At 43.1% G+C, this 24,085-nt stretch overlaps 1 protein-coding gene across 1 annotated transcript in view; it reads right to left on the reverse strand.

The window, feature by feature from the left end:
* ATP9A (ATPase phospholipid transporting 9A (putative)) overlaps positions 1-24,085 on the reverse strand; it is a 56,080-nt gene that overhangs the window by 5,319 nt on the left and 26,676 nt on the right. The window contains exons 14-27 of the mRNA XM_051802729.1: positions 22,954-23,166; positions 17,334-17,495; positions 13,116-13,208; positions 12,098-12,181; positions 10,961-11,131; positions 9,002-9,100; positions 8,637-8,726; positions 8,400-8,544; positions 7,327-7,391; positions 6,416-6,571; positions 5,176-5,240; positions 4,285-4,393; positions 2,951-3,008; positions 849-1,052 (exon numbers count right to left, since the gene is read on the reverse strand). Coding sequence (XP_051658689.1) covers positions 849-1,052; positions 2,951-3,008; positions 4,285-4,393; positions 5,176-5,240; positions 6,416-6,571; positions 7,327-7,391; positions 8,400-8,544; positions 8,637-8,726; positions 9,002-9,100; positions 10,961-11,131; positions 12,098-12,181; positions 13,116-13,208; positions 17,334-17,495; positions 22,954-23,166 — 1,714 coding nt within the window. The remainder of the gene's footprint in view (positions 1-848; positions 1,053-2,950; positions 3,009-4,284; positions 4,394-5,175; positions 5,241-6,415; positions 6,572-7,326; positions 7,392-8,399; positions 8,545-8,636; positions 8,727-9,001; positions 9,101-10,960; positions 11,132-12,097; positions 12,182-13,115; positions 13,209-17,333; positions 17,496-22,953; positions 23,167-24,085) is intronic.

A 24,085-nucleotide genomic window follows, 5' to 3' on the forward strand; every position in this document is an offset into this window, starting at 1 on the left:
TGGCAGTGCTAAGGACTCCTTGTCTGGGAGTTGCCCTCTGCTACTTGGCTGGTAGCCCAGCAAACACACCTCTTGACTCAGAAAACCTCAGAATCTCTGCAAAAATAGCCAAAGCCTCGTTCAAAATGGAGGTGGTATAACCAAATCCAAGAGAGGCAAATCCAGCCCATTGGGAAGTTATGCTGGTTGCCTTCAGAGTTAGGGAAGAGCTTTATGGAAGAAGTAGTGACATCTCGTGGTTCCTGAAGGAACACTGGAACAAGCTCTGTGGGTCTGATATTTGCAACTAGACAGTTATTGGGAGAATCTGGAATTCCTCACCTTTTTTCCTCTAGCCAGGGAAAAGGATCAGCTCTGTTTCAGACAACTAAAAAATCAACAACAACCAAACCCATAAGAGAAGGGCCCTAATTAACAGGTTAAAGAAGGTACATTTTAGGAGGCAGCTTTTTCACACAGTTTAAAAGACTAAATCTTTCAATCCAACAGCAGAGGCTTCAATCTGTAACCTCAAATTCAGTTCCCCAATGGAAATAAAGATCACTGGTACATGAGACAGCTGATATGTGGTGGAGCTCAAAGGATGGATGAGATTTGCTGGGCAGCAGTCTGCTGACCACCTTTACCTCCCCTAGCATTTTGCTATGGAAAGAAACCATACAATGTCTTCCAAGTGCCTTCAAATCACACAGAACTCATTGTAGTCAAATCACACAGAACTTATTGTAGTACCACTATCATTGTACCTATTTGTTGGCTCCATCAACAACCTGTTGCTCAATTCAGCTCTTCACAGTTCTGTTCCTACCCAGACCATGACCTGAGCAGAGGGAAGCCATTAAGCTTACCAATAAACTCGTGTAAGAAGACCAGGGAAGCTATGTAGCAGGAGAGACTGAGCAGCTCAGCCACTATCATGAGCCAGTGCCACGTCTGGATCGTCAGGGCCACCATCAGTAACTCAGTGAGAATCAAGGACGTGAAGGAAATGGCAACAATGTGGACAAACTCGGATTCAAAGAGGAGCAGTGCTCCATACATGATGATGCTACCTGCAAGGGAAGGGAACATTTCAGGATTTGAGTCGAACACCAGGCTAAGCTCTAAACCCCACTGTTAGGTCTTGGAAATGCTGAAACATAATCATATCTTGAGAGTGTTTTTCATGAAACCTGATGAATGTAATGACAACAAATCAGTTACTATTTAGGAGAAAGAACTGATGAGAAGACAGGGAAAAGTTACAGCAGAGGTACCAAAACTTTTATGTCAGTCTCTCATATTCATAGACATATGTAGATAGGAAATTAATACACTCTGCTTTGGCAGCTGGAGATCTCTAACATCAGGAAACTCTATCCTCCCAGAAAAGCAGTTGGTCACTACTCAGAAGCTAAAATATATCAAATTCTTCTAAAACCTACTGCATTGCCTCAGTGCCAAGATGTAAGCTAGGTGCTGAAAAGCTCACTGGATACAAGTGAGCCTCTCTTTGTGCTGCTCGGACCAAGATCTCTCCCCTTTACACTTCCCCCCCAAAAGGAGCACACATGAAAGCTCTGTTAATGAGGCATTGTTCGTGCTCCCATTCTGGAACACTCACAGCCCTGCATGGCCACCTGCACAAATAACTCATGTTAGCAGCATGAGTAATCCACACCAACATCCATCACACGGGGAAGGGAAAACCTGCGAGTGACTAGAGCTCGAGCCACAAAGTTCAAATCCAGCTGTGAACTTTCCAAAATTTAGGACTGCTCAAGTTTTTGGTCAGGCTCATCTCTGCTAGCAACCAGCTCAATTGTTTGGCCTGCTGTTTTCTGGTTATCAAGCACTTCACAAGTGAAGTCACTTTAACCAAACACTGTAACCAGATAGTGGTCTTAGCTCAAGGAGGAATCTTTCTCTCCATGCATCACCCTCTGGCTTTAGCTGTCCACCACTTGTGACTGTTCTATCAATGCCGTAGCTTTGCCACTGTTATTCAGCACCAGGAGACCATGATCCCTGTTGAGGGACTGCACTGTGATAGATTTCAGAAAATAAAGCCAGCAGAGATTTTATATTCTTGGATTCACTCCCTGCTGAGGAGGACAATATCAATTAAATCCATAACAATTATCTGCTTATTTTGACCCATTGTTCTGACTCCTGTTGAGAAAGGAGTTTTGGAAAACAAGAAATATTGCCATTTTAGCTTTTAGCTCCATGTTATTGACATGTTTTCCACAATTCCCTGATTGACACTTTCAGAAAGTATTTGAGTTTGAGGTTACTTTACAAAAAAAAAAAGAAAAAATTAAAGAAAAGACCTTCTTAGACATATAACCCCATTACTACACTCACTTTTGGAAAATGCATGCACTTTAATTAAGGCATTTACTTAACTGCTTTAGCAGCCTAACTAGAGTGTATGGGATATGATCAAGAACCTGAGCTCTACTCTAACCCTTCAGTACAGATGGTTGTGAAGCAACCAGAACTATTGCCACTTCCATTAAACAGGTTTTGAGTAAAATCAGAAGCTACAAATGCTGTATTTTGCATGTTGTCAATAACCTGCAAAATCTCTAGATTTGACAAAATCTATGGAATTGAGTTTTTTCAAAAGAAGGGGAGAGCCATAAGCTCTACTTTACAGCTGGAGCAATGACAGCACTGAAAGGAACTTGCACAAAATTGCAAAGGATGGTGGTTCCAATGATGGTTTGAACTTCTACATCTCTGTCTAGAACAGGATTGACAAACTGCTGCCAATATTAGATTTTAGATAATTTCTTCCTTTAGTAACACTACCAACACTTTCTGAGACAAAAAAAAAAAATAATCATTATCACAAGGATATTTGTGAAATTCACTTCATGCCTTACTTAACTTCCTGCAATACCAAAAATTAGATATCCAGATACATTAAAACATCTCAAGGCACAAGCAGGAGTTAATTTCTTACCTTGATAGATGCTTATTAAGACCCATATTAAAAATGTTTTGTATGACAACGGTCGTCCCTGGGGGGGAAAAGAAGACAAAGCTCCATTGGGGTTTTCTTTTATGAACAGTCACTTACAGATCAACTCAGAAATTAATAAAACAGAATTTGAAGATGATTTGGGGGAGAAATAAATAAATAAAACAAATCAACCAGCCTTGAGTTACTCTCTCTTTATTCTCATTTTTGCGAGTGCACGAAGGAGACCTGGGACTAAGGAACTCAACTGCTCACACAGCACAGCCCCATCCTCACTGCACACACAGTTAATTCAGTGCAAAGATGTCTCAGGAGTTTAGTCACTGTACTGTGAAATATAAGATGTGTGTACAGACATATATGTGAATATATTGATATTATTTTTCTAGACACACACAAATCACCATCATATTGAAGGCAGATAGGTTTTTTAAAAAGCATCTCCAGCCAACACAGCTATACCAGTACAAAAAACTCCTATGTTTAGACCAGGCCTAAGGATGGCTGAAGAATTAGTGGTTTATGACATAAGAGACAACATACAAGTGAAACCAGATGGAGACTTATTGAGGTTGCTGGAAAAACAGGCTTTGCTTCTGAGAGTATCTGTTTAACAGAAATCCTTGAGGGAAAGGATATGTTGAAGACTCAGTCCACCCTTTCCTTCAATTAAGAAAGATGTTCCCAGGCTGCATACCCCAGTTATTCAGAACATTTTCCAGGGAGGAAGAATAAAAAATAAAAAGGAAACTAAGACAAGGTTTACCTGCCTGATATTTCTATGGTAAACATCAAATTAACTTTTCTTTGTCTAAGGAGAAGGACATGACTTTGATGCTAAAGTTACAAAAATGGCACAGCAAGCAAAGCTTTAAGTGCCTTTAGATCATCCTCAAGGTAAATTTCTATGGAGGAACCTCTATAGAAACCCCCCCCTCAATCAAATGAGCATATCCCTTCCCCTCATTCCTTTTTCTGGCTTCAGGATAGCTCCAAATCCCTGACAATTTCTCTTTTCCCTTTATTTTGGAAGAAAGTGGTAATATTTAATCCTTAGAATTTCCCACAGAATGGAACTTCTACCTCCCCAGCCGTTTTTAATAAATTGCATTTCATGTAGCATTCAATAAGTATCTGCCAGGAAATCTGGTTCTATCTATTAATTCAAATTTGCCTTTAAAACAATTTTGCTTGAAAATGCCCGATGAAGTTCTGGATTTCTTGACAATATATTTGACTTTACACATTTAGAGAGTTTCAAATCAAGATGGGGACCTTGCCTTAAGCCAAAACAGACAAACAAGAGTCTCCCCCACCTTAAGCAGATCTTTGTAGAGCTCTGGGTACAACATTGCAACTTCAGATTTAACATCCTTGTCCAGGACAAGAGAAAACACTGGAAACATTGTGTAAATTGTAGAGTACCTGGGAAGAAGGTAGAAGACAAGTAAATTATCTCAGGTGTAGATGAGCAAACAAAAATGCCAGTCTTTAGGTGCCAAATAATGTAGATATTATAAAAACTTGCAAAGGGAACACACCGGGGTTTTGCATGTAGGGCAAAGCTGCAGGATTGGCTTTTTGAGTGACTTTTGATCAGGAACACTCACACAGGTAATTGCTTCAAGTGATGCAACTGGTGTTACTGGGTTATTAATGGAGGCAAGGACAGACCTGTCCCCACCCCAAAACCTGCTCTGTTCAAGTTTGATTCTGTTTGCCTCAGAAGCCAAACATGATGAATTTGCCTTTTTTTTTTTTTTAATTAAGTACTCAGAAGTATAAAAAGTCATACTGAGATTACACCTGCAACCCCATATTTTAGACAGGAACTGTCTCCTCCTGCTGAAGAGGTTGGGTTGTCCCTCTTTCTGACACTGTCAGGAGCTGGACCCTGGCTCTCACTGCTGTGCAGGCACCACACCATAACAATTGTTCCTCTGCATTTTACTAGGATCCAGGGAACAGATCCTGGAGAATGGGTTGCTTCAAATGTTCCAAATGTGACAAACCACCTTTTGGAAAGGTTTCTACAAATGTCTGCACTGCATTTGCTCAGAGCAGAGGAGCAGAGAGGGGACAAGGATCACATCCATCTCCTGGAGTGGTGCAGGGAAACACAGAGTGAAGAGGGACAATGTTAATTAGCCCAAATCTACTCACTGTGCACAGGTTTCCTCGCTATTAGTAAAAAAGTGAACTCTTACCCAATGATGAGGAAGCCTTGGTAGAGAGGAACTGAAGCAAAGTAAAATACTGATGAGAAAACAGCCTAGAAAAGAAAAGAGATTTTTAAGTACTAAGATATTGCAGTAAAAGTAACAGCTTAAAAATACTCTCTGTTCAAACTGGAACATACTTGCAGTGGGTTCTCCAAATTCCTGAAAGTAAGACAGACTAATGTAATGCCAACCCTTTTTATTCCTAGGCAAATCTTGGATGGAAGTTATATTGAACAGCAAACACTGGAGAGCTGTTCTAGAAATCTTCTTGTAATGTAATTCCACAGAAAAGAACATAAAGAGTTTCCTCCAAAGTCCACTGGTTCAATCAAAGCCATCCAGATGCTGTGAAGGACAGGTGCATCCTTATTTATGCCTGGATGATACTTTCTCAATGTAAAAAAGGGTGAACACTCATTAATACAAAACTCCAAAGAATTCAAGATTTTTATTTTTTTTTGGCAGAAGTTACAGGTTTGTTTTCTGTTCTTTTTTTTTTTAGCTACACTGTCCTCTGAGTTTGAACTGTCTGTCTCTGTGCATCCTCTTCCCTATCCTAAAAAGGGAAGAGGGCAGAACCAGATTCTCCAACATATCAGGTAATTCACTCAAAAAAATACTTAGAATTTTTAAGGAATGTATCAGTGCATTGTGGTGTGGAAATAGCACCTTCCAAAGAGTAACCTCTGTCCTTAACTGTAACTTCCACTCAAGTCACCACAGCTAAGAACAGAATTTGGCTCATGAACTCTTTAAAATCTCTTTCAACTCTCCCTGCCAACTGGCAATCGCATTTTTGTTGCAGTGAGGCTCTGCACAGGTGTGAATTCCAAATCAAAACTAAGGCCTTCAAACAGTGAGAGACCAAAGTTAAAACACACCTGGAAAACAAATGCACTTACTCAGCAGAAGCCTTGAGAGCATTTCCCTGCTTCTGATTTTGAGCATTTCCAAGCACTACCAAACAACAGCGATGACACTCTGCACACACCAGTGTTTTCTAAGGTAGAATATTGTTTGTCCAGTTTTGGAGAAGTTGCTGATATTTGTCCAACACTAGGAAGTTTCTCATGTGTTTTCATACCAAAGTAACAATCTGAGTTCCAACTCATGAAAATTTTCAGGACAAATAGGTCCATCCAAAATGAAACACACCGGACCTTTACTTTAGGATCTGGCTTTTTTCATCCCTTCTTTGGAAAAACCCTCATGGCAGTCCATTCACCTGCATTGTGCTGATGCACAGACTCCTGTGGATCACAAACTGACTGAGGGCTGCAGACCTCTTGTAGCTGTTCCTTCCGTGCACCATCAGCAAACGACCCAGATGTTTAAACTGAGTGATAGAGAAATCTGCTGCGAGTGATGCCTGCTTTCCTTCCTGTGAACAACAGCAAGTAAAAGCACAGTGAGATCATTTCATTACTGGAAACACAGCAATACTGTATTATTATTTAGTTATTGACAGAATTTCCAAGAATATTTGCAATACATTAGGTGAGGGAGAGTATTACCTCAGCACTTCTGCCTTCCACCGTGGTTTTTAAGCGAAAAGCAAAACTATGAGAATTCCCATTTGAACCCTGGCCTCCAATTTTAAGCAACCCTCTGGATTATGACTCACAACATGTATGTTAACGTGACACTGATACTGAGTTAGTTCTGAACACAAATTTTCAGTCTCAAAAGTTCACTCAGTGTGAATGTTTTGGCTCACTGCAGAGTCTGTCGCTGCCGCCAAATCCTCTCCCGTCGCTCCAGGCAGCTCCGCATGCGGGAGCCAGAGTTCTAACCCAGAGTTTGTATCCTAAACAGGTTTTAATTGTATGTGTAGGGTATATGCTATCAGTGTAATTATAACTACAGCATTTGGAGTATCTAGGCATGATTAAAAACCCAAAAAGTAACCATGGTGGCCCAAATGCAGGGATTCTGCCAAGAACCAAATAATGAATTTGAACTGCCTTACACAGTAGTCTCCTTTACAGCCAAATTATTTTTCATGGTAAGGCTATTGTTCTGACAATTATTCTTGTGGGAGCTTGAGCACTTTCTTGCACAGATTTCTGAGGATTCATTTAAGAGTTACTTGCAAACCAGCCATAGGAATTCTTATTAAACATGAGGTAATCTCACCTTTCCTTCAACTCCAACCCCACAGTCAGCCTCCTGAATCATGCTAACATCATTCCCTCCATCACCTGCAGGACAGAGCACAAACAACACTGGGAGTTAAGCAACAAGGGCAACTTGCAATCCCACCAAAGGCATCTGCACCAGACTACATTATTACAAGGAACATTGAACCCTATCCACAAAAGTAGGATTTTAAATAAAAAATCAGGAATTTCAGTTCTTAATTGTTTTAACAGACCCACAGGTCACTGATCAATTAATCTAACTTGTAGGTGTACCATTATACCTACAGTGCTGAAATAAAGCTCACAGATTAACAGTGGCACTTTACCTGGTCAAGTTCAAGCTCTGTTTTACAAAGATACCACAAGAAATATTCATGAGTAGTCGGTCATTGAAGTTTCCATATGAAAAACTTCATCTTCGCAATCATCCCACAAAAACACTGCTCCCTAAACCAGCATTTCCAGGTGATATGGGACTGTTCACTCAAAAGAATCACAGAATATGCTGAGTCGGAAGGGATCCACAATGATCCTTGATCCCTTCATGATCCCTCAGCCCTGCACAGGACCATCCCCAAGAGTCACACCATGTGCCTGAGAGGAATCATCCAAATGCTTCTTGAGCTCTGGCAGCCTTGGGGCTGTGCCCACTGCCCTGGGGAGCCTGTTCAGTGCCCAACCACCCTCTGGGGGAAGATCCTTTTTCTAATATCCACCCTAATCTCCCCTGACAACTCCATGCCATTCCCTGGGGTCCTGTCCCTGGTCCCCACAGAGCAGAGATCAGTGCCTGCCCCTTCTCTTCCCCTCCCATGGAAGTTGGAACTGCAATGAGGTCTCCCCTCAGTCTCCTCTTCTCCAGCTGAACACACCAAGTGCCCTCAGTCGCTCCTCATGAGGCCCCAAGGCCCTTCCCATCTTCGTTGTGCTCCTCTGGACACTCTCTAATGGCTTCATATCTTCCTTATATTGCAGTGCCCGAAACTGCCACAACATTCAAGGTGAGGCCACACCAAGACATAGCAGACATCATCCTACATGGCCAGTGCTCCCAAACCAGTCCCTTACCTACTGCACAGGTGAGTTTTCCAGTCCTCTCCTGGAGCAGCCGCACGATCTGGGCCTTCTGTGTCGGGGCGCAGCGGCAGCACACGACGGCGGGGCACTGGCAGGCCAGCTCCATGAACTCGTACTCGTAGTACTTCAGACACACCTAATTTAGAGACCAGAGGCGTCACTGATGGCTGTGCAGGAAGGTTTCCTCCAGCCACAGGGCTCTGGGGCTGTTCCCGGTTCGGAGCCTACCTCCAGGGAGTCCCCCGAGATCACGAGGGCGCAGTCGTGTTTCCTGCGGAAGGCGTTCAGCTCCAGGTGGGCTTCCCCACGGTTGGTCACCTGGGGAGAAGGATGGGAACTGGGGAAGGTTTGCCTCATTGGGGTGAAAAAAAACCAACAAGTCTCGGAGGGAGCAAAAGTAACGTGGACAGGACAGGCAGCACACTGAGGGAGTCAGAGCACACCGTCAGAGAAACAAAAACTCGGGGGATAGAAAACCGGGTCAGAAGAATAAAAACATCCTGCTGGAAAACAGTTGTGATCTCAGCATTCCTCCTGTCCCAAGTTCGGGCCCCAAACAAGTCTTGTGAGAGGGGTACATGGGTGTTACTCACTAGTCTGAATATATGGATGTCCTGTGTCCGTGTCACCAAATGTGCATTCTTGGCTGTACACGTGGCTGTCTCTAACTTATCCCCTGTCAGCATCCACACCTAAAACCCAAATATTTAATGCATTAGATACAAACTGAACAACCACGTCTGCAGGGCATCTACAAGTACCACTTGCCAGTTCAGGTATATGAAAGGACTGTTTAAATACACATACAAATTATTCTCCTAAAAAACCCCCATCTTAAAACACACAAGAAAATTCTCACACATGAAAGAAAGCAAAGCTTTTAAAGAGGCTGAACCGCAAAGGAAGTTACAAACTATGTATAACATTTTTCCCACCTGCAATATTTCAAGATTCTGCTGATAAACCCACAAAATACAAGCTAAAAAAATGTGTATGTGTGTGTTAACGTGTCCCTCCCCAGCCATTTCTCGAGCGGGCCCTGCTGCAGAAAGACCTATCCTGGCCCTGCCTGAAATGTGGATGATGCAACTGGGATTAGCTCACTGCTGATGTGTATGGCTGGAACACACTAAGTTACTTGAGGTTTGGGGTTTTTTTAGGTGTGTTTTTTTTTTTTTTTTTTTTTTTAAATATACACTGCTCCTTTTATTTTGTGCTGGTCAAGGGGGGGGGAATTAGAATGCAATATCAGCAGCAATACTGTGTTATAATCTGGCTGGGAATTCCTTCAACAGTGTAAATGCATCAGTTTGTTTTGGTTTTTTTCAACTAGTTTTTAACCTTTCAAGACACTGCTCAATAATATTTAATGAGAAAAAAAACTTCGAGAAAAAAAAACCAAAATAAAAAACACACAAAGACTTGCTTAATATAATTTGAGGTTGGAAAGGGATCTGATCTTAACAAGATGGTCCCTGTCATGAATTGCAAGACCCCCCTCACTCTTGATTTATTTCTCGCGTGCAAGGCCCTGATGAACATTCCAGTGCAAGGAGTGCTCAGCAGTGCTGTGCTCACGGTGTGATGACACATGTTCCACACCCCAACAGCCACAGTGAGGAAAGGAAAACACTTTGGAATGACGGTCCAGGACTACACTGTGGGGGGATAAACCCACAGTGTCACTAAGGAACTCTGTCCAATTCCTCTGGTCTCACTCCTCTGCTGAAGTCCCTGCTATTTACAGGGATGGTTCCAAACAGAAAGCACTTTTGTAAGTCTGTCCCAAGCTTTGAATTCCACTTCCTACCTAAATCCCAAACACACAGCCCTGCTTTCGATTCACAGCATGGCTCGAGATTTTTTGCTCACTTTGCTACTTAAAGCAGAGAAACCCCAATCGGAACCTACTTTTCTTGCCCAAATCTTAATGTTTAATCCTTTTTTTCCCCTCTTGTAGTCTGGGATCTGACTGATAAGTTTTCAGAGAGAGAAACTAGATAGGCAGCACAGCAGCTCCCTCACCACTGAGCATAGCTCAGGCTCTAGGTGTCTGAGATGCCAGAGCTCAGAAAGCTAGGAAAAAAAAATCCAATCCTTGATTCTCTTGGCTCAGACTCCCCTCTAGTGGCTACTGAAAATGTGGATATTCACAGCTCCAACCCCAGCACCACAGACCAAACACATCCAAACCTGCCTTTTTTCATGCAACTACCTGAAAGAAGGAATTGCCCAAAAGTCTCCTGTAGTCCCCCACCCTCCTGCCTTCATATTCCCTGTCTGTGCAGGAGGAGCCAGAGCATGTTAGGGGAAGAAAAGTACAAGAGGTGGCACGCTTTCATGTGTTCAGGCAACATTTACTACTTCCAGTACGTTCTGTTCCCAAAGTGATGTTTAAAACATATCACCCAGCCCCATCACAAAGGGCATCTGGTGAAGTGTTCACCTTGACAGGGCCCCCAGACTCCCCTTATTTACCGTCTGTAGGACAGTGCCATGTCCTCCAGAGGGTCTAAGCATTCCTGCTAGCAGGAACACTGGGTTAGGCAGACCTTAATGCCAGCATTTCTCAGCGTCTCCAGCGTGGGTCTGACATCGGCCTGCAGCTGATCCTCCACCCCGGTGAGACACAGCAGCTCCATCTCCATCTCCAGGCTCTCGATGACCGTGGCCACCTTCAGGGACCGGTCGTGCACGCTCAGCTTCGCCTGGATGTACCGGGCCTGAGGGCAGAGCAGGCACAGCCACAGTCAGCCTCTGCTTTTGTGGCAAACTGGGCTAACCAGCACGAGGGTCAACCACTGAACCTCCCTCTGATAACAGGCATTCAACCTGGTCTAGGGAGAGGTGTCCCTGCCCATGCCAGGGTGTTGGAATGAGATGGTCTTTAAGGTGCCTTCCAACCCAGGCCATTCTATGATGCAGAGATGCCACCTGTGAGGGCTGGTGAACACGAGGTGTGTGTTACAGCATAAGGTGGGAAATACTTCAGGGCGTTGTTACCATTTTGTCCCCGTGTTCCTTCAGGTGCACAGCATGGCCTTGAGCACACAAAGGCACAGCAGCTGCTGGAGTGGCACCTGCAGAAATCCTGGAAGCAACTCCCTCACACCACAGGTCTAACCAAGGTTCTGCAACTAACACATCTACAAATGATGGCAGCTGAGAATCCTAAGCATTTCCACTATCACATCTCTGCATTTAAATAAACAGTTCTCCTTTACATTCTCCTGCCTGGAGTAAGCAAGTCAAGTGCTGTGTGTAGAGACCCATCTAGCAAACCCATGCATGAAGCCTGTGTTTCCATGAAGCCTGAATGGGTTATATTCAGGCTGTTAGTAGTTCCCCTGGCTGTCAGAATACAAAAATGGAAATTAAAAGCCAACACATTTCCCAATACAAACACTACTTGTCTAACAAATTATTAACGATTGCAGAATTTATAACCACAAGAGATTAGAAGACAGGATTCAGGAACTGCTTTGGAGGGTCCTGGCTGGGATCCAAGTTTTATACATATCACTTAAAAAGCAACTTTGATTAAAAGAACATCAAGACATTGACGAATGACAATTCTAGCAGAAGCAGGAGGGAGATGAGAGGCAGCATTATCACAAGAGCTCTGTGAGAATCACTTCAGTGATTGTTTAAAAACACAGGGGGGAAAAAAAAAACAAATAAAAACTTACTTCAAAGTCCTGATACTGCTCTTCTGTCAGAGACTTCTTGGCTACAACAAGAACCCTCAGGCCTTCCCGAGCCATGTTACCACACTGGAAAGAAGGATCACATTGTAAACCAGAAACTCCACCTCCAGTAAGATGATTTATGCACAGCAATGTGGAGATGCCAATGTAAGATAGCAGGTTAAGAAAATAACCATCCCATTTGAGCAACTTGAGTGAGTCTATAATGTCTGATAAAGTGCATGATAAACCCGAGAAAAAAAAAGAGATCTGCAATGGTTTGTAACCTATGCCAGTGATCAGAAAGAAAAATGTCCTCTCTGCTATACCAGGGTGGCAAAAACAATCCCATTGATTTAACTGTCTCTGTCTCTTAAGTAAAAGGACAAAAGCCTGCGATTTGCAGACTTCACATCTTTGGCCATCAACTCTTTTAAAATAATTATTATTTCTGTGAACACCAGAAAATCAGCAATCGAAGCTACCGTTAGGATGCCCCATCCCTGGAAGTGCTCAAGGTCAGGTTGGATGGGGTTTGGAGCAACCTGGTCTAGTGGAAGGTGTCCCTGCCCATGGCAGGGGGTTGGAATGACATGGGCTTTATGGTCTCTTCCAACCCAAACCATTCTGTGATTCTATGAACTTTGTGCTACCATTACTACTAACCCGACAAACATGTCCCAGTACCAAGATGCCAAATGTAGTTTTGAAATTAGACCTTTCAGTCTAAAATAGATCCAAACACAGAATCAAGTCCAAGATAAATTCAGTGAGTGTCAATCAGTTTTTGAGCTAAACCCATTTTATTTACAGGACTTATTCTGCACTAAATATGCTGAACTTGCCACTTGACTTTCTTGTTATTACATATATATTTGGCTGAAGGTTAATCCAATGAATTGCCAAGATCAGTGACCTTCTGGCTTACAGATATTTTAGCAGGCTTTGTCAAGTGTTTTTCTGGAAGGAGAAAAACCCCCGCATGAGGAACCCCCCAAGCACAGGAGGGACAGCCCTGTACCTCCTCTTCCAGCCAGTCGTTGTACTGCACAATTCCAGCCATCACCACATCTGCCCCCTTCATATAGAAGGTGATCTCTCCTGTAGATTCATCCTGCAGATGAGAAACAGAACAGTCTAAGCTGGGCCAGTACTGGCAGATTTGGAGGGGTCTCCGCAAGTTAATGATGAGTTCTCAGCACAACAGTCACAGAAATGTCTGTACTGGGTCAGGTTGGAGGTCCACCTGGCTCAGCATCTTGTCTAGGGGCTAAAAGGAGATGCTTATTCAATTCCAAATCAGTTACTTGCAGCAGGAATTAATGTTTAGACAAGGAGGATCAGCTTTTTAATCAGCCACACGGCATCTCCACACAGACACCTCTCAATCCTGACTGTGTGCCCTCAGAATAACCTCTAGCCCTCACCTTGAAAATGTATTTCATGCTCACCTGAAACAATAAAACAGATGCATGAAGCTTAACAGAGCAAAAATCACTCTAATTTACCCCCTCTGTTACATTACATGGTATAAGCAAAATTAAAGCTTCTGCTTGCCACAGAAAGGTCAGGTTGCTGCCAGCCTTATCTGATACAAGCAATTTATAGGCTGCAAGCAATGCATATTTACATTACCACAAATTTAAAAATCCCTTCTAACCAGGCAGATACCTAAGGAGGCCACAGGCATTAGTATTACAAGCTAATGGAAACGCTGGCAATTTCCTCAAAGGAGACAAAACAATGAGTAAGGAACAAACTGCTCTGTAAACCAAGATAGCCACCAGCCATAGGAAGGCAACAAAGTGAACACGCAAAACCAAAAAGCCCAGAAAGGTCTGCAATAGACAGCTGTGAATGAAGGGGGCAAAGTACTTCAGAAATAAAAGAAATGAAAGGAAAGAATTGCAGACACTTCAATCTCTCACTAATAGATGGGTCAGTTTGTTCCATCATTACAGAAACTAGTGGTGGAGGTGCTCATACTCAAATAGTTTGAGTCAGCAAATAAAAGCCTCATGTCCTGTGGCAAAATAGAGTTTATATCCACAGGGAAAAAATAAAAGCAGCACCCGATGTGGAAACTAAACCTGCAAAGAAAGGGAGTATCTTTGCTGGGCAAATTAAGAAGTAGCCAAGGATAACGAAACTTCTTTACTGACCATTTTTGCCAAGCTCACAGAGATAGTCACAAGGAAGATTCTTATAATTAATCCTAACCATGGTTTTCAAGGTCCTGAAACATCCAGCCTTCATATACCGACAGACACACATCCCACATCCCCAGAGGAAAAGGTGTCACTCTACCAAAACAAGTAGAATCTGCTTAAATAAAACACAACGCTTTTGGCAGTAGCCAAAGGTAAAGGTTTATCTATGAAATTATTTGATTAAAGAGTGTCTAACAACATCTCTGTAGGAAACTGAATAAAGACTCCACTTCCCGTGCTGCAGAACTGGCTTAGGATAGTTTAGATTTTTTGTCCAATATAAATACTGTATCAGCTATCTCCTTGCATTAGTCATTTCCTCTCCCTGAGTTCAGTAGGAGGTTAGTGCGTTCTCATATTATGGCAAGATCACACTATAAATCTACTCAGAGTTTTGCCAGTTATATTGTTTTGGAGAAGCATCTTTTTCCACCGTGGTCTGACTCTGGCCACAGTTCAAAGGCTTCTTTCAATTCCAGATATGACAATAGCACTATCTTTGCTGTACAACAAAGATCATTCCACAGGGGTAAGGGGAAAAAAATGCAAAGAAAAAGAAGAATGGAAAATATTGTGGTCAAACAAACAGGCCTTCTTCAAAGAGGAAGATAAGTCAGTGCACAGAATGATGAAGAAGCTGCTTGAGTTAAACAGGACTTCTTAGAACTGAAATAATCAGGTACAGAAATGACAGCTGATCACAAGGAAACAAGTAGATATTGAAAAACATACCCCAAACCAGGCAACATCTGCTACTTGCTTTCAATATTAACTATTACTCTATTTCCTAAAAGTTATATGTTGAAGGGGATCTTTTCATAGGAGCCAGAGCAGACGGGATGCACAGGGGAGACGGGTGCCTGCCAGGGACTGCAGGAACAGCATTGCTGGGCTGGGCACAGGAATCACTTGCTGAAACTCCATCCCCAGGTTGTACAGGAAGCCTGGCAATGGGATCACAAGGGCTCTCAACAGCCAAAAAAACTGCAGCTTATAAGAATGGGCAATACCTGCATAGCTGAGCAGAAAACTTTACCATTTGGATTCTAGTCACTACGATGGTGAGTGCAGCTTCATTTCCCTTCCTGCCTCATCACTCTGTGTTTTTTCTTCTGGATACTTCAGCTACTTTCCCTCCCCTTATTTTTGTTTTTTTAAACAAGTAGCAGAGTTTTAGAAGATACACTGAAGAGGTAAACACTTTGAAAGTTGTGGATCAAAACCAAACGAGCACCTAAACATGCACACATATAAGTTTAAACAAAGTAAATTTTACTTGACAACTACTTATAAATTATTTTTTTTAAATGAAAGTGAAAACCCTGATTGAAAATCTTATTTTGGAATACACAGGAACATGGCAAAGTAATACCCAGGCAGCCAATATCTATTCAACCCTAACTCTGCACAGGGTAGAGAAGGAGCTGATTTTAGTGGCTTAGAGCAGCTGAATAGCTACAAAATAAAGACACTCCATTAACAAGCACAACAGAGAGAGACCAATGCTTCTTTAAAAGTATTTACAGTCAGGATCTGGGCCTGATATTGCTCCCACTGACCACAAGTGGAAGTTTTGCTGGTTTTGCCAGCAGAAATATCCTAAATACAGAAATACAAACTGGAGAATTTCTTCCTAATGGGGGAGAAGGTGGACAATAGATAATTTAAAAGGAATAAGCTTCAAATCCAAAAGGCAAAAAAAAAAAAAAAGAGGACTGTCTTCCACTTAGATGAGAAAATTTCAGGCAGAGGAAATTTTTACAACCTGTTTCCAGATACTCCAAATAAACAAAGTGTAACCCAGTTTTACTGCAAAGTGAATAGGGGAGGGAAAAAATAAAAAAAAAAATAAAATAAAAAAAACCCTCACTATTCTCCCCACCCTAAATAAGAAAGCTGCAGAGCCCACGGAGTGATACCAAAAAATCCAGTCTTGCCCTGGATTATAGGTTTCATATTCATGTTTTAGATTCCTGGTACCAATTATCTGTCTGTACTCTCAGTAAAACAAATAACAAGGATGTTTTAATTATCTCCAAAAGAAATATTCAGATTGCTTCAACTTGTTTGCTCCACAGGCAAACAGCAGTGCCTTACCACAGTGGGGTTTATCTTACCAACATAGTGCTAGAGAGTCAATATTAAAAACTAGCAACGATAATGGTGACAACTCTTTTTAGGCACACTTTGTCGTTGTTCTTTGTTTTTAAGGTATTTTTTTTTCTCTGAGGCTCTGATCTTATACTAGATTTTATCTAAAGCCACAGTCGTGTATGATTTCAGCTGGGCATGTATTCAGCGTGTGCAGTGCCTGCTGCTGATTGAGGTACTTGCACAACTGCTCCCTTTCACCTTAACTCAGCTGTTTCCAAGCCCTGCTCGTGACACTGTGTGCTCAGCCTGGCTGTGGGCTCTGTCCAACAGCTCACACCAAAAATCATCTCCACAGCTCCCTGCAGCTCCAAGTGCTTCCTCCCGTGGTGCTGTACTTCTACAGGCTCTCAGAGGACTTTTCATGGCTGGCAGAGATCTGGGGAGCAGATTCACAAAACCACTAACGATATCTTGAAGTTGTTGTGGCATCAGTTGAGAATCCCCTCCCTCCTTCCCACCTGCTGCCTTCTCCATCATTCCTTGTTGTACCCCACAATGCTCTGGGGATGCAGTGTAAGCTGGACCCGTGATCCTGCTTGGCTCCTGGCTGACCCTGAGGGGGGAAGGCACTTGTGACCAGGGTCCATTCACAGCCCCAGTCCATCCCACAACCCTCTCAGCTCTGCCAGCACGACAGTGGCATGGACACAGATGTTTGATGTGTTTCCCTTCATGTTTTGCCCAGTGACAGTGCGGAGCCTCCCTCACCGGAGATATTCCAGAACCATCTGAACACAATCCCATGCCATTTGCTCTGGGATAAAACCCTGTTTGAGCAGGGAGGTTGGACCAGATGCCCCCCTGTGGTCCCTTCCAGCCTGACCCATCCTGTGATTCTGTGACTGACGGGAGATCCCGCAGGACACGGAGCTCACCCGGACGATGATGCCCATGCGCTTGCTCTCGTAGGTGAAGGGGAAGATCTGGAGGATGGTGAAGTTCAGGATGTGGCCACCCGGGGTCCTCAGCTGCACGGAGGACTGGTCTCTGCCCACCAGCGTCAAGCCCACGCTCTCGGTCCACTGTACCAGGGCCACCTGAGGGGAGGAGGACACGGTGAGGGCACCCAGAGCCCACCATGAGGGGAAGGGATAGTGGGGGGGGGGGGGTGCAGAGAATTCATTAGTCATTAATGGTGCTATCAAATAGATCTGTTGATAAATACAGGTGCTCCTCTATGCCTCTTCCTAGTGGTTTTCCATGATTTACAGGCTTACTAACAGTATTTTCGTGGTTTGGGCAGCCCAGTTCCTGTCTGGTTCAGCTGCCAGGCTGTCCTAGACCCTCAGCAAGAGGTGATCACCCTTCGACTGCCATGTTCAATTGGACATGAGGAGGAATTTCTTCATGGAAAGGGTGGTCAGGCATTGGAAGGGGCTGCCCAGGGAGGTGCTGGAGTGCCCATCCCTGGAGGTGTCCAAGGAATGAATGGACATGGCACTCAGTGCTCTGGGTTGGGTGACAAGGTGGGGATCAGGCACAGGTTGGACTCCATGGTCTGGGAGGTCTTTTCCAACCTAAATGATTTTGGGATTCTGTTCCAAAGGAACAAGGGCAGGCACAGGGACCCTCTGCCCAGCCCTGTGGTACCCAAACCTCCTTGGCCACGTTTGGTGAATGTCTTTAAAAACACTTGCTTTTTGAAAGTGCTATGTCCCAGCTTGCTGTTTATGAAATCAGGAATTCAAACCAATGAATTCACCCTGGATTTAAAATATCAAAGCTAGAAACACTAATGCAGCCCATTAAAAATTCATATTCAAAAAGCAAGCAAACAAAATGAGCTCTGTTATTATCTATCTGTTCAGTAGTAACAGTTCATCAACACCTTTCAAGCTCTGTAGTGATCAGCAAGGCAGCTGAAGGCAGGCTCAGACACTTCTTAGCAGAGCCTTTCTCCCTAAACATTAAAAATACTGAAAAACAAAACAAACCAAACAAAAAAACCCTAAATCAACCCCAGATTTTTCAAGGCACACACCAGAAGTCATTTAATTGAACTTAGGTGGGTATAATTTTGATTGCAGCTTCCAGTATTTAAGGACCTACAGCACTGAATTCTTTCCTAGCTTTCACAACACTGCAGCTGAGTCAGGACAGAAGACCAAAGCCTTTATTTTGCTTCCCTGACAATCCCCTCAGAATCCCCACCTCAGCTGACACATCCATCTAAGACTGAGCTTGCTGAGACTTAACTCTAGAAGCTGTCTGGGCAGTAACAGATGGGAGCAGCAGCTGACACGAGCCCATATATCACTGGCCTCCAGAAAGGATCAAGGGATACTTTCTCTAAACAGACATGAAATACTGGAAGTGTTTTACAGTGACATTTTCAAAGGCAGAAGAGCACTGGGGACATCGTTGCCACTGACTTGAAGATTAATTATACCTTATGCCTTTCAGGTTCTGCCTTTAAGTGACCACAAATACCTTGGAAAAAAATGAAATTTATTTTGGGAAATCACAAACGTGAGATACAAATAAAAGTAGAACCTGTAAATTCTTATATTGGGTCTAGATCTTGTTAAAAGAATTGACCAGTTAGGTCTAACTGGAGAATCTTTTGTGAACTCAGATCCCTTTCATTCAAAATTAGGCATAAAAGAAAACTTAGAATAAACTTTTGGTTTCATAAAGTAGTCTTAAATTGTCAGATTAAAATAAAACTCAAAAAGTGGTTGAGTTGGCTTTGCCTTGAAAGACCTTTAAGTCAATTTGAATCAATATTTGGTTTAATATTAGCAAGTTTTTGCAGGCTTACTCAAAGATTACAAATCAAAGGCTTTTTCAAGCTTATCTTTGAAAACGTCTCTTCAAGCCATCCTCAGTGCATTAAAGTGTGCAGTTAGATAATCCTCCTAACAGTCTCCCAGAGCAGAGATGGAGCTTGGGTTTCTAATACTTTGGTTAATAAATAATTATTGAGAATTGCTCACAACACAGTGTTATGTGATGTTCAGTCTGACCAGCACTGGCTGTTGATTTGTCCATGTGGGTAAGCTGCAAATGCCTAGAGACACGAATCTCTGCTCCCAGTTCAGCACCTCCTTTTTACAGACACCTCCTCCCTCCTTCCCTGCCAGCATCTCATTTAAATCCTACATCAGGAAGCTTTAAACCTCCAGAAAGAAAAGTCTTGTACAGAGGACCAAACGGATGAGCAGTCAGAGATGCTACATCATGCCCAGGACACACTTCAAACTAATTGACTGCAGAGCACCAGGAACTGGGCATGGCCCTGAAACGGTACCTCAGTGGGAGGGGAAGAAGAATAAAAGAAATCCCCTTTTTCCATGCTGCTCCTGAGCAGGCGTGGGTCCTGTCTCACCTCCAGGTGAACCACGGGGGCTGGGGGTTGACCCCATGAACGTGCCACTTCCCAGCCTCTACAGTACTTAATGAATAACTACTGAGAGAGACAGTGATGTCATTTTGAAGTGTTCCCATCAGATGTACTAAAAGCATTGACATTACTGTCTCCACTCAACAGGGAATACAATGGGCCTGGCCTTTAGGAAGTGCAGTGGCACCAGTGGAAAAAACAATGGCAACAGAAGCACCGACAGCTCTTCTGGCAGAGTCCAGGCACCTGGGACAGGGAGCATGTCCTGGCTCCATGTGAGACAGAGGAGGTTTATTCTGTGTTGTACAAACAGATAACTAGAGGTGCTGCTCTCAAGCCACAGTGAAAAGATGAGAAACATCCAACATGCAAAAATACGTTAAGAGCTTAGACTGAGGCTTGAAGGCCCTCAAACATCTACACCAAACGTGCTCACTGAGGAGGGAAATCAATAAAGTGACCACACGCCTGGATTTTCCAGCTCCATCCAGGCCAAGCCCGATACTGATCTGAGCATTACAAAGCAGAGCAGCTCCAGCAGCTCAGCACACCATCCCCAAACTTTGCTCTTTCCGACAATTAAATTACCCAAGCCACCACTGAAGTGGATATCGACTAATAAATTTCATTCTAAAGAGACAAATTGATCCTTGCGTGCCATGAGTTGCTCTGCAGAGCCCCATTTAGGGCTGCCTGGGCAGGCAGACAGCAGGCAGAGACCAATTGATCCGTGCACCCTTTCATGTCCTGGCAGCTGTGGAGGGTTGTCAGGGTTAAAGACTGTTTGCCCAGGAATCTCAGGCACTCTTATCTCTGATCAGATTATATCTATTTCATTTCCCCTGTTAGTTACTGTATGGCCACAACTGACAACTGGCTCGCAGAGCCCCAAGGCTGTAACCGATATCTGAATAAAGATACTTCAAGACTTCTAAATGGCAGCGTGCACAGGAAACAAATTTAGGAAATCCTGCTTTCTGTTACAGGAAATGAATCCTGTGCCAACTGGTAGAAATTACCCTTGCTGTTAAAGTAAAGAGAATACAAGTTTTTGTACTCATTTCATAAACTGACCTTCCCTGCCATGGCAATATTTTATTGATATAAGATTTCAAAGGCTGGCTTTAACAGGAGTCCAAAGCCATTCCCCCACAGGGAATGTTATTTAACAGCATTGCTCCCTTCTGAAGGACTCCATTTATGTTGATCCTGCGTTTTGTACCATCTAGTATGACACACAGAGCATGGCTAAACAATATTTGTATATCTAAGACCTACAGACAATATTTCCTCAGTGCAGCAAAGCATATCTGATTTCTTAACCCACTGTAATTCTCTACTTAAGATATCACAAGAAAGGAAAAAAGAATTTAAACAATAATCTTGGAAGGATTAGTTATCATGCTGTAGTAAAACAAACAAACAATATCCCCTGGGCATTTCAGACAAATTGCTGCATAAATATTTTAAAGACAGAACAGTGTAAGGAGAAAAAGGAAAAGAAAAATCACTGACTTCACTATATACCACAGTATATATGTAAACAAACAGAGAATCTGTGCAAAAATAGCCAGTAAATGCTTTAGGGGAGAAAAAAACCCCCAACTTAAATGCAGATCACAAAAATTACCATCTGGAAATCATTCAGAACTCATTTCAATCCAAAGGCAGTTGCTTTCTGTAAGCTGCTTTTACAGGGGAGAGCAACACATTACAGAGGAGAAAAGCAGGTAAACAAACCTCTGCCCTAGACTGTGTGTGGGAGAGGATGAGAGGACACCCACACCCTGCTCAGGGAGGAGGAAATGCTGGTTGGCACTGTGGGCGCATCCATGAAGGAGGGGAAAAAAGCAGAGACGCAGCTTTTGTACAGTGAAGAGAAAAACACACTGTATGAAATGAATTAATTACCTTGCTTTGGAAGAAAAACATTATAGGGAACAGTTTGAATGCATATGAAACATGGAAACTAACTCTGTGTGCCAGTCTTTCAGTAATTCATGCAATCCCAAAATCCTCACACAGCTGGGCTTCTAACAAATAAATGTATTTCCATGCAAAGCATTTCTCCTCCTCTAACAATGAGGAGAGCCAGTTTCTCTTCTGATGTCAGAGGTGAAAAGCTTATTATCAGAGGCAAAGTTGGTTTATTTGGGGCAATAAATGGAAGAACCCTTCAAATGCAGTCAGAGGGGTGATATGTTCTCATAGCATCAGTGGGATTCTCAGGGGAAGTGTCAAACTTCAGTCTCTTTCCATAGCACAGAGCAAGTGTAGTTATACAAATTAACAGAAAACAAAGTGATTAATCTTGGTTGCACCAAAAGATACATCCAAGAAGTGTAACCAATAGCAAAACCGTATTTTATTCCTCCTGTCTTTGTCACAGAAGGAAACAACACTATAATTAAATTTTCCAAATTTTGCAGACTTTTGCAAACACTTAAATTGAAGGTCCTGTATTGAACCTGATCTCTCAAGTGTCCAGTTAAAGTTCCCGGCGAGTGTTTGGAGAGCTGTAAATTTTTTCCCCCTTGTACCACCCTGCGTAGCCCTGGCTGTGCTGGGGGCTGGCAGAGACCTGGCAGGGCACAGCTTTGCTCCAAAACAAACTTGTGCACTTCACTCTTGAGCACTGGGTCTGTCCATCTGCATGGGAAGGGATGTGTCCTGGGTCAGCAGTGCCGCCCAGTGTGATTTACAACTTTTCACTTGGTCTGGAAGTTCAAACACCTCACAAAGCAGGGACAAGCTGAACTCTGTGAGTATTCTAACCCCCTCCCACGAGTTTCCTCCCCAAACAAGATAAAACTGCCCATAATTCACCAAACACAGTCAAAGGGACTCACGGTGTTGAAGTGCAAAATATATACCCTGGACAAAAGCTGCAGAAACAGGAGCAAAAATTCTGTGATGATGCAACAGATCCCAGTCACCATGTGGATCTGTAGCTTCAGGCAGAGAGACAGAACAGCTGAGAGGGCACTTATGGTGTATCCATGGGTTATCAGAGCAATAAACACATTAAAATGTTATCCCCTCGACTAAACTGGAGCACTGCCTCCAAAGAACCGTGTTTTTTTTCCCAGCAACAAGCACAGGGATACAAAAGTATGACACTGATACTTTTATCCACCCCAGTGGGTACTGACCTCATCAGGACTGGAGGCCTGGTACACCCTGCAGGAGTCCTCGTAGTGTCTCTCAGCCTCTGCCTGGTCCGTGACCCCGTTGGACTCGTACACGGGGGTGACGTTGTGGCACAGGGCGATGGCCTTCACCGCCTCGTGCACGCGGCTGCTCATCGTCTTGCGCACCTTCGTGGCCAAGGTGAGGCCCTTCACTGCAGGGGGGTCCTGGGATTGCTTACAAACAAAGAAAGGAGAGTTACTGTGAGGAAAAAAAAAACAAATTAAATGAAGTCTTTACTTCAGTGAAGACCATATATGAGGCAGCTGCGCAGACTGTCCCCAGAAATGAGGCACACTCGACACAGACCTTAACTCAGGCCATCACTGGAAACACCCCAGGCCAATCCAGCTCCTTTATCATTGCTACTGGTACAGCAAAATGCCCCCAAAATTTTACCTAAGTTTTTGGAACAGTACACCAGGAAAACAAACCTTCTGTTGCAGAGTCACCAGACATCAAATGGTGATTGAGCATCAGAAGACTCAGTGAAACCACTTTTTGTTCCACAAAAACTGGTTTGGCTTGGAAAATTTACACTCACTTGGGTTTCACGTGCAAGAGAATATAATTGGTGAAAACAGAAAACAGATGACTAGTATGGAGCTAGAAAATCTTAATTACATTCATTTAATTTTTAATACTATTTTTAGTATCAGAATGGGAGTCTTCAGATAATTGCACAATTACTAAATTATCCTGGTTGAAGAAGGGACACACAGTGATCCAGTTTCCTGCTCTGTTAACCTTTAGTGTCAAGAGGACAAAAGTTTCACTTCCAGGTCAAAGGCCACAACGTGGTAAAAATAAGAGCAAAGAATAAGAACTACAGTTCAAAATGAATCATTGCCAGTAAATGCTCCTCATTATAAGGAATCTCACTTGGTAATTATACAAGTTTTATGAGACATATTCCTTACCAGGGTAATTCCACGTGTTATTTTCCACACTAGTGATTAGGATACAAGATCTTCAAATTTAATATTGCTGCTCATCAGCACTGCTGCCAAAATCAAACAGCAAACCCTCAGCTGAAGTGCATTCAGTCACTAGTCACACACTGGAATAATCAGTCACCCAAATGTTCTTGACAAA

The sequence above is a fragment of the Manacus candei genome, unplaced genomic scaffold (assembly GCF_025592945.1).
Source record: "Manacus candei isolate 608988 ecotype Guabito, Panama unplaced genomic scaffold, ASM2559294v1 h1tg000057l, whole genome shotgun sequence".
Lineage (NCBI taxonomy): Eukaryota > Metazoa > Chordata > Aves > Passeriformes > Pipridae > Manacus > Manacus candei.